Source organism: Saccoglossus kowalevskii, chromosome 12 (assembly GCF_978046115.1).
Source record: "Saccoglossus kowalevskii chromosome 12, keSacKowa6.1, whole genome shotgun sequence".
NCBI lineage: Eukaryota > Metazoa > Hemichordata > Enteropneusta > Harrimaniidae > Saccoglossus > Saccoglossus kowalevskii.
Genome location: NC_140652.1, coordinates 19,160,541 through 19,171,782, shown reverse-complemented (window position 1 = coordinate 19,171,782; position 11,242 = coordinate 19,160,541). Strand labels below are relative to the sequence as shown.

At 36.0% G+C, this 11,242-nt stretch overlaps 1 protein-coding gene across 1 annotated transcript; it reads right to left on the bottom strand.

Moving 5' to 3' along the window:
• Positions 1 to 1,085: 1,085 nt before the first annotated feature.
• Positions 1,086 to 10,583, bottom strand: LOC102803320 (gamma-aminobutyric acid type B receptor subunit 2-like). Its single transcript, XM_006823655.3, has 10 exons — positions 10,419 to 10,583; positions 9,875 to 10,087; positions 9,099 to 9,341; positions 8,715 to 8,778; positions 6,253 to 6,330; positions 4,893 to 5,043; positions 4,225 to 4,357; positions 2,293 to 2,406; positions 1,577 to 1,702; positions 1,086 to 1,298 (listed from the first exon to the last, which is right to left on the bottom strand). The coding sequence occupies exons 1-10, from the start codon at positions 10,581 to 10,583 to the stop codon at positions 1,086 to 1,088; spliced, it is 1,500 nt and encodes a 499-aa protein (XP_006823718.3).
• Between the last annotated feature and the right edge of the window lie 659 nt (positions 10,584 to 11,242).

Genomic DNA, 11,242 nt, shown 5'->3' with positions numbered 1-11,242 from the left:
ACCGGAAGTCAGCCAAACTGATTCAAACTCGCCACCCTGTTTGTTATTCAATATCTGGGGAATTTAATGCGTTATCTGATGTAAGCTCACTTGTTAATGGTAAGCTTTGCAGGACAATTTATTTTTAAATTAGTTGAGGGTTGATATTCCGTCACAAAGGTTACTTAATTTACATAATTTAAATTTAGATAATTTACAAATGCTCTCAAAGCTACAATGTTCCCTATATTGCAGAGGAATTCCTTGACGCAAGAATTTAAAAGTGATTTAAATGTGTTACACGAAGTGTATGTAATATTTGGCTTAAACAAATTATTCTTGCAGATGATGTATGATTGAGTTTTGGCGGCGCCTTCTAGGCACTAAATTATACGTTTGTTCGACGATTCTATGAATATGATTTATTACATAGCTAAAAATAAATGAAAATCAAACATTAGTCTCCGTTGTTTCTAAATTTATAGGACGATTTTGACGAGTAAATTCAGTGTTTCCAGTCAAACTTCGAACGTAACGAATTTCATAGGACAGTATTTTATCGAGCGTTGTGCATAAATGGAAACAGTTTTTTCAAACTGGTATACGCGACACAGATTTTTAGTTTTCGATGAAAATAACCCCATTAACATCCAACTAATTACCGAGCGCCGTAAATAGGGTATGTGTTTAACGACTCAAGTCACATTGTTATATTTCTGTAAAACTAGAAAATACGGAATTGAAATAAAATGAAACTCACCTTAGGCACAAAAACTAAACCCAATATAACTGATGCGGTAATCATGACAATAGAGCTAATAAATATAAACATAAAGTTTGTGTCCTCGTACCAGATATACATTACAGGGACCGCAACTATACACGAGATTCCCACGGTATAGACAGACATTGCAATGTATTTACCTGGAACGAGGTACAAGTTAGTGAAAAAAATTAAAAGAATGATAACTGACCAGAAATTTAATTTTCTATGCCAATTAAATTGTCTAAAAAATGTAATCTCTGTCCAAAATGTGTGTTCTCAGACAATATTTATATAACGTATCTTTATAAGATACACCATTGGCGGCAAAGTACAGCGTGAATCAGACTACTAGACTACTATTACTAGAATACCTACTGTCATTAAGTTCCGTGACTGCAACATTTCTGGTTTCCCATGCTAGAAAAACGCCAAATAGTAAGATACATCCTTTGTACACGTATATTGCTAGTGTGAAGTGAAAATGTCTATCTGACGTGCATAACGTCACTTCCGGAACACGCCATATTTCCTTCCAATATTCTTCTTCGTCAAACTGTAAGAAACAGTCACGGGATTGAACTACGACATGTGTTGGTACACGAATTTTAAAAAATAACAGTCATCGCGGGGTGCGTACATGGGTCACATGCAAAAAACGTATGGAACATGCAAAATACACGATATTTTAACGCGCTACGCATGGGCAACAACTGCGGCGCTACCCTTAGATGTTAACTACTAGTATCACATCTTGCGTTATCTCAGATTTGTTGAATACGACTCTAGAGGGCGTCACAGCGCTTCCAGACGTAAAATATCATAGATCCTTACTTTCGCATCAAGGTATGTCACCGTCTTATATATCGGGTCTATTATGTGCCAGACAACTAAAGTTATGACGTCAATAACGACGAAAGCACCAATCACACCAAGTAACCGACCATTAGTAACACCACGCTGAGAATTAAATAAAATAACATTATTAAGCACAGCGTGTAATTTAGACAAACATCAGTGTAACACATCTACATAGAGCCTAATGGAAACATACACATGTACGCAGAATATATTTCGTTATCTATAAAATATAACTGCATATATTATGTATATATCATATACACTTTTCTTGATAACGCTGTATACCGCCCCCTGCGGCAAACAATTTGACATGTAACGCACTTGTTTTCATGCTTACAAGCTTTATGAACGAACCTTTTGTAGTAATTTTCAGTGTCTATGGAAGGATTGCTGTGTTTTATGCACACTGGAAATTATCCGAGCTTGAAAGCACAGCAACACTTGGAAAAAAATAGAAAAGTTCAGATGTATTCACACGTCGAATACCAATATGTATTGTCTTGTCGTCTTTAAAGAAAACCAAATTTACACGCACGTTTTCACAAAAAGCGAAAAAACGGCAGATTTGTTCCCAAAAAGAAATACTCATTGCTACACCACTATAGACAACAGTGACGAAACTTTCGAATAGTCACACTATTCGCCTACTCGCTGTCTGCATCATTAAACAGTACATAAATTCAACTTACCACTTTTCTCACTTTCTTCATCGATGCTGAGAATATGGCGTGTATTCGATATGTTTTCATAAATAATCCGCCAAAGGCCAATGAAATCGACGTACATACCACGAACAGCTCTAGCTGTGTGTGAGAACAATATATAAATTTTGTGTATGAACTTTGACCCCATACCCGAACCAGACACACAATAAACACTCCCTAATGTGTATGGATTTACTACATATACGTTTAGGTCACGTCACAGGGCAGAAAAGCGCTGTAAGGGCATAGCCCGACTCAACTCGATGTTACATACCGTATAGGCCGACTGCCTCAACTTAAATTAAAGTGGATAAGGTCAACACAATTCACCTTCAACAAATAATTCCTTCATTTCCATCATCTATTGATACTGACCACTCAGTAACCAGAACTACACTTGCTTCATGGCTCACTGTTTAAAATAACTCCACCTGCTCATCAAAAACACTGATATTTTCGGGGCAGATGCTTTAAGTTTACAGAAGGGGAATTATAGCCAGTCGGATAATGACTCGTACTTTACTACTGCTGAAATTTGACAGCTGTGAAGCTACCGCTGATTGGCTACTGACGCTGCCAAATAATTGGTTAGTGTATAAAGTTTTACAATTTATTGCCCTGTGTTTATGGTTTTAAGTATAATATTGAGCCAAACATAGATTCCCGAAGGACTGACAAGACAACATATGTACCTGAAACCCAATGAGCATGTGATTTATTTTGAAACATATTTCAGCAATATGTCGTCGACGTAATACGTGATGATTTTAAAGTCCACAATAAATCCCAATTTTTAAAAACAAAAACTCATTTAAAAAAATATATATATATCAGGAAATAAATAACATGTGTATAATCAAATGCCGTCTTTACTGTGAAATATAATTTTGAAAGTAAGAGACCTCGGACACTTAAATCAGATACGTTTTCTATCGTAATAACGTGAAATGTGATTCTCTAGTCCCCTTTTCCGGAAAATTCAGATTGAAACAATTCAGTATTATGAAATAATAAGGTGTCATTTATACAATAGTTTAATCCAATTTAAATGATTATTTTACCCGCAGGAATAATGAGTCTATGAACCTTTTGATTTAGTTATTTAAGAAATGTATTTTAACCTCAAGACAACATATCATTTCTCCTTGAGAATATCCTAATCAAAGCTCATATTTTTATCATATTATTCCAATTATACCATCTGTCAATGCTGATTAAACTTTAATTCTGATCGCTTAAGGGTATATATAGACTTTCCCCACTCGTGGTGATTGGGTTATGTTTTACTAACATGGTGGTGTAAGTACAGAAATCATCCGAACTTCTAGAATCCATTTCACCCACATCGACACTGACAAAGGCAACAATATTTTGATTATGTAAATATAGTAATGAGTTTCGTGATTTGTAATTTGATAGCTAATCAAGGAGTAGATTATATCAAAGTTTGACCTTTGTATCTGAATACATTATTCACTAACTGCGACTGTAAAATAAAGAAGACGACACTTTAGGCGACTAACTCATTTCGTGAAATTTCATGAACCGAAAAAGAAGAGGTCTCAACAAAGAACTTTCTTGTGCAACAGACTCTGCTAGTGCAAACTAGTCCGGCATTTCCTTCACTTCAACAATTTATCCATTGCAGTATTATAATTACTCCTGAGTTGTGACTGTCAGTTTCTACTTTTCTGCACTAAACAGCTCATTTTATAACGTTATCAACATTGCGATTCGTAAAATTCCATATAATAAAATATTTATAAATACAAAATTTTTACCCCAACTAACACATTAGGAACCAAAACAAATGAATCTAATTTAGTAATGTACACGTTGTTCATCACCCCTGCTTATGACACGTGCGGTTTGTGATATGAACGTCATTACATCCGGGTACTAAATAACAAGTCTCACCTGACATATGTAACCTACTGCGCAGTCGCCGAGGAAACTCAGATCAATGCCGAACAAGAACGTAGAAGAGTAGAGAAGCATACATCCAACGGCAATCACGTTGTTCAAAGGTGGGCATGATATTTTGATTACCCTGTATCGAGAAGTATCAGATATAAAACCAACAAACGACTGACCATCACACAAGTACATGGAAAATTTGATATCAGTGAAAGAAATACTATCGCGAACACAAACGTATTTCTTTACTTTTTATAAATATTTATACATTTCACAATTCAAACTGAAATGAGAGATTTCTATCGGCCTATTTTATAACATTTGGACATTTTAAGCGTTGCTGACTGGCTGGTTGAATGGAACATCTATTGAAATTCACAAATATTTATTAAAATCAAAGGAATGATCGCGAAATCTTATTGAGAGCGAGAATGCCTCGAGACATTTTTATTCCTCTTAAATAGTTTCCCATTTTCTCGGTCATCACATCCTCTGCTTCAAAATGTTACATAGGTCGAGAAATCGTTGAAGCAATGGCGGGAGAGAATGAACACTATTTGAAAGGCATTATCTTGCCACGTGATTATCTGTCTCTCAACGAGATAGGTGACTGTTGATATTCTGACACGTAGATGTAAATGTACTGTCAAAACTACATTTCTGCTTACCTTCTATCTCTCCATGCTATATTGAGAACCAGGAATACAGCAGCAACAAGAATACCCACACAAGCCAATGAAAACATCACAATTCTGCTCACAGTTTCTATGACAACGGGTATATTGATATAGGTAGGACCGTCAACCGGAGTTCTCCCACCTTTGAAGAAATATTGTAAGTACACTATGTTTAAATAATGTTTGCGACAAGAAAACAAATAGTGGTTTTCTTTATTAAAGGCGTACCTTCTGTGTCAAAATGTTCTTATAAGTCGCGCCTTCGAGCGACGAAGCGCTTCAGTAAAACGTGAAGAAGATGCCGTCCCCTGGGTCGATGTTGATTTGATCCATGGCAATGAAATGTGCTGTTTTTAAGAGACGTACTATATTTCAGACAAACGTCTTCATAACCGAACACAATTATTGCTTTGAATGATAGTGCTTTCAAAATTGGCGCAATTTTAATATTATAAAACGCCTCATCACTAGAGGGCGCTTCTTATTAGAAAGGTAGGTTGCATTACGACGAGTAATATTTTTTTTATAAATAGCAATAGCGCTGGACACCACTGACGTCATTACTTCGAGGGTTGTTTCAAACAAAGAACAGAAAGTAAAAGATTATAGTTTGAGTTTACTCTTGTGCGCATGATAGTGCAAATACCCTCATAGTTGCGAATCTCGGCTGACACGAACGAGCATTAAGTCAAATTTAGACACATTTTAAATTTCAGAATTTTTTGGGGGGAGAACACAAATCTCAAGAAACTTTTTATATTAAACTAGAGTGAGGCTGTTACATTTTCTACTACACTGCGAACCTTCCGAAGTGGACCGGGAGCAATTCATAGGAGAATAGCTCAGGCACAAATAATTAAATCGTGAATACACTACAATTTACTCCAGAAAAACAATTTTCTTGGTACATTCCTACATTCTTGCATATTAAATGAGGGGTTCAGACACATTCCAAGCGGAACACTTTTCTTGGACTAATAACAAAGCTGGTCAATCCTTTCCCAGCAATGATGAGACATAAGCGTTGTAGAAATGATTAAATATGCAAAATAGGTTAATACCATACCACTAACCAGTATGGACGCACGGATAGCACATCTGACCTGATTTGTTCGGCATTTGTTGCTCTACGTTTAAAATCGAGGACAATACATCAATTCAACCATACAGATTTCGTTATAATTCAAATGAAGGATACATAAACTGTGCTATCATACTAATCCAGATGAAGTCGACTAAATTCAATAGAACCATTTCAAAGTGTTGATTGCTTGAGTTCCATCGTCAAGAAAATAACCATTTTAATCACACGGACTCACGTACGTGCAACCATACATGTGTATTCACTTACCCGGCCATTGGAACTCATTAATCCATCGGAATGATTTCATGTCGCGATCGTACACGCAGATTTCCTCTTTCTTCCAAGCTGTTTATCAAAAAGAATTATGAATCTGATCAAAAGTAATTGAAAAGCGACAACTCCAAATTTATTGTTGTTAGATTAAACAGAGTAACTGCCGTAACACCATTGTACACACTAACATGTGACTAAATATTTGAAGCCTTTTCTATAGTCGCGACCTCTAGCGCACAAATGACGTAATAATGACGTAGATGGGTCTAAGCAATGTTGTTCAAATACACATTTGGTTGTTAAATCTTTCGTCTTTTAAAATTCAAGAACATTCTTCAAAAATATTGGTTTTCAAAACATTATCTACGCTGTGGATGGCTTCACAATGCTACATATAGTAAATTTAGAACTCCACTAGTTATTCGTGTGTTGGGACCATGAGGAAATTTCACATTAAAATGGAAGGAGCAGTATGCCCTCTAGATCGATGTGACGCGCCACTGACGCACAAATATTTGCTCTGACACAACTAGTTGAGCTTATCCACTGGCACGTCATTGACGCAACTTGTATATTGTATATTATAAAGTGATCTTTAAAAACATTTTACAATAGTTTTGGAATTTGTAATTCGGAAAACTAAAATTATACAATTATATACAATTTATTTATTTTTCTTGGAAACCAGCTAACTGACGCAATTTGAATTTGGCAATTCTACATAGACTCATGATCCCTACATATTTTTATATAAATACATATCTCTCATATGTTCATTTCAATGTCCAGTCTGCCGGCATGCATCATCGCGTCTACAGGCGTACACAACTTCAGAAATTGAGAAAAGAAAGTAATTCCCACTGTGAGGAAATGTTCACTATTTCCGGTTTTCCCTTTTTAGTTTCTGACGAAATCCAAAAAGGGGAGCATATAGATTGACCTCTGTGCGTGCGTGTTAGTGTCTGTACATCCGTTCGTACCCAGCCATATCTCACACATCCTTCAGCCAATCAAATTCAAACTTTACACATACACATTATATCGGACAGTCATTTTTATTTTATGTATCAATATCTCACATTTTAACAATTCCGTAGCCGAATCACATTTTCATCATTCTATTCTATTCTATTCTATTCTATTCTATTCTATTCTATTCTATTCTATTCTATTCTATTCTATTCTATTCTATTCTATTCTATTCTATTCTATTCTATTCACGATTTGTTGCCTGCACAAGGGATGGTCGTCATGACCATAATATTTATTTGGCGAGGGCATCATCAATTTTATGGTCATGACCAAAAGCCCGAGGGCAGACAACAAATCGTGATTATGCCCAAATAACCATGTGTTACTTATTTTATTACATCCAGCAGACATATGCATCCACCATGACAATCACAACTACCATACATCACTCACACCCGCTCTCCAACATAATAACAACACTTATATTTTATATTTGAAGTATGCAATATGTTATTTTATCTAATATAACAAGTTTCACATTAGTCAATAACATAATACATTGTTTGCTGAAAAAAAACCAACGAAATATACTCAGTAAATGTTATTTTCAGCCACGGATACTCTTTTTAGTAACCGTGTTTCAGCAGTGTGAATCACTCAATTTATCGAAATGAATTGCGAAATTCTCAAACGCAAGTTATTTGATCGCTCTACAGATAAAAATGTCAGAGTGCCGTGGAAGTGACTGAAATTACTTTCTCACGAACGTACCACACCACACAGCTTAGGGCGTTTTCGGTTAGCATCGGCGTGGAACGCGTAGAAATGCTCACATAGTAGAACGCGCCGTAGCGATCCCGGCTGCGACGTTTCAGTGGCGGCTTTGACGTACATTTTTGCTTCATATAAAGAATACCCTAAACATCCAAACAGAGTATCTTACTTAATGTCCATTCTGGCACGTTCACTGTCTATTTTGGATGACTAAAGTTCCTTCAAAACCTTGAAAGCAACCCCGAAAACAACAGCGGCCTGGCAGCACCAGTGCAGCGAACGACAATTTGAGAATTATTCTCGAAAAATTGAGTGATTCACACTGCTTAAACACGGTTAATAAAAAGAGGAACCGTGTATTTTACAGTTTTTTTTTCAGCAAACAATATATGTATGTTATTAAGTAGTGTGAAACTTGTTATAATAGATAAAATAAAATATTGCCTACTTCAAATATAAGTGTTATTTTGTGGGAGAGCGGGTGTGAGTGATGTATGGTAGATGTGATTGTGCATGGTTGATGTCTGTTCGATGTGATAAAATAAATAACACATGGTTATTCGGGTAATATCACGATTTGTTGTCTGCCCTCGGGCTGTTGGTCATGACCATAATATTGATGATGCCAGGGCCATCCTCTGGGCAGGCAACAAATCGTGATATTACCCTCACAATCATGTGTTATTTTTTTAAATATTATACGCACTTACCTTGCATTTGTTGTATAACGGCATTGCTAAACCTACTACCATACGAATCGAACACCACTTCACCCTGTAATATATCAATACAGAGCAATATCACTAATACATTGATGGTAAACGGTAATGACTGGGAAAATCTTATAGTTTTGTTAAAAGACGTATCAATTCTTGAATTTTGGATGTTTCAGAAAGGGTAGGTAATGGCGCCACATCCCTAATCATATTTCTTAAGTTATTAATTATGTGTCATATGTTCGTTTCAATGTTCAGTCGCTCATTATTCATCATCGCGTTTACAATTACTAGCATTTCCTTAAATGAAACATCTCTTACTGCGTTTCGATGTCAGAAAAATAAAATTATTAAATAAAATATGTCTGAAAAACTTACGGTAAGACCAACAAATGTAGTTTTCCCTGCCTGTTCCCGGAAGATTCTTGCCATCTCTGCATCGCTGTAGGTAAACTCATGCAGTTTTCGTGGAGGATTTAACTTCTCAACTTTCTCGATTGATGAGTTAAGCGCTAGTGCCATAGTTACTATCTGATCGTAACCATACGAGTCGCACGCACCGCCGGTAACCAGTTGTGATTGTAGATGACGGTAAAATTCAATCTGTTCAGCAGTCGGGTACTAAGGAAATAAATGTTACATACAAGAATTTACATTTTAAACATAAAGGTAATTGTATATGATGTTGTAACAATTATTGAACATTTACTAAAACAGAATACTGTAATGTAATACGACCATTTCAATTAATACGCTGACATTCTCAATTTATGCAGCGCAACGCAACACAACGCAACGCAGCATATCCCAAACACAATACAACCCTATGCAGTCCAGCCCAACTGAACCCAGCCCAACCCACTTGAATCCAATTCAGAATAATGTTACATAAGTTGTTCGATCTCTTTAATAATAGGAGTATCAGTATTTTTGTTTCGTAATTAAAAAGAGTTGTCAAGTAGAAATACGTTGATTGTAAACTATATTAAGTCCAGATTTAGCAGAAAGTTTTATAGTTGATTGGAGATATTAAACTATTTCTGAGGAACAACATACAAACATGTATATTCAATTTAAGAGGTAGAAAACCGGTACTAAAATTGACCCTCGCCTGGGAACCCGAAACTCGTCAATTCGTCAAGTTTAAATCTTACCACGCCGTTAAAGTTTATTTTACTCGTATCTTTTTGGACTTCGAATCCACGCATACTTATGGAACCATCGACAAGTAATCCAACTTGCTCAGAAGTGCACGTTCTTTCGCCCCGTTGTTCGGCTAAATGTGTTTCTTCCACCCACCACTGTGCGTGGTACCATCCAACGAGCATCCAGACGTATTTGTCACCATAGTAACCTTGCGAGTAAGCCTGAGAACAAATATGCATGTTATTCTTAACGAATGCACGGGCACTGATTGATAGCTCTCCATTTGAGGCAAAAAACGAATAAGGCACAAAAGCACATGTCTTGAAAAAATGTTACTAAGTGCCGTGAGGTTATCGACATCAAGAAAAAAAACACACACACATATACACAGACAAAAAGGACATTTAAATTGAATATACAATGTATGATTAATTTATAATATATAATTTATGAGTAACTACGTATTTTTGACATCATTCAAATGTGTCGTCGCTAGATGGCGCTACATATAAAAAAGGTGCATTATTTTTGCCCGGGTGTGGCAGGGATTACCTCACACAACACCTTCGTCATGATATCTTGATAGAATAATCCTATGATAATTCTTGCATCATGTTTCTTCAAATTTGCCACCTGTTCGTGCGGATCCTGGTCGACATATTCCACCGCGAGTAGTTGGATACCTTCTTGTCGCATGGCAACAACCATTTCTTCCATCTCCTAGCAGAATGATCATACTCCAAATTAGTGTTTTTATATATTTCACAAAATTTGCATTTAAACATATAAGATGCCGAGCCAAATGTCATGTTGAAAACATTCGCTTTACTAATTGTGTTTGTCAACGACGGCAAGTCGCGTTTGTAGTGCCACATAGATATAGTTCGAATGTGTCGGACTTGGAGACTATCCTTCATAAAAAAAACAACGTAAAAAAAGACAGACGTGTACTACACAACCTATCAATAGTTTCTTTGTGTTGTTTTTATCGGCTGTTCTCATCTCGGTGAAAGCGCTTTCTAATTTCACATATTTCGTAGGAATACGTATCACGGTGCAAGGGGATATACTTTAAACTGCCTGCCGCGTTACACGTCCCATTTCTATTTCAGATAGAACATGGTTATTAAAGGTTTAGACTGACATTAAACAGACCGGTTTGAGGCTTCGTTTTGTATTTTTTTGGAAACGATTTTCTAGATAATTATCTTGACTATAACACCTTTTTGTAGGTTAGACTTTAGTTTCTCTTCTGTCTAATGAATGTATTGAATGTCTGATAAATATCCGATAATGAAAAAAATGTAATACACCGACTTCATGTAGAAAATACTGTCTACGATTTAAATAACATTCTGTAATTATTTGATACCATG

Coding starts and splice junctions, on each gene's coding strand:
- LOC102803320 (XM_006823655.3), bottom strand. CDS start 10,583: ATGGAAGAAATGGTTGTTGCCATGCGACAAGAAGGTATCCAACTACTC. Junction 8,779..9,098: donor CTACATTTGTTGGTCTTACC/GTAAGTTTTTCA, acceptor GATATATTACAG/GGTGAAGTGGTGTTCGATTC. Junction 1,299..1,576: donor TGACATACCTTGATGCGAAA/GTAAGGATCTAT, acceptor TGTTTCTTACAG/TTTGACGAAGAAGAATATTG.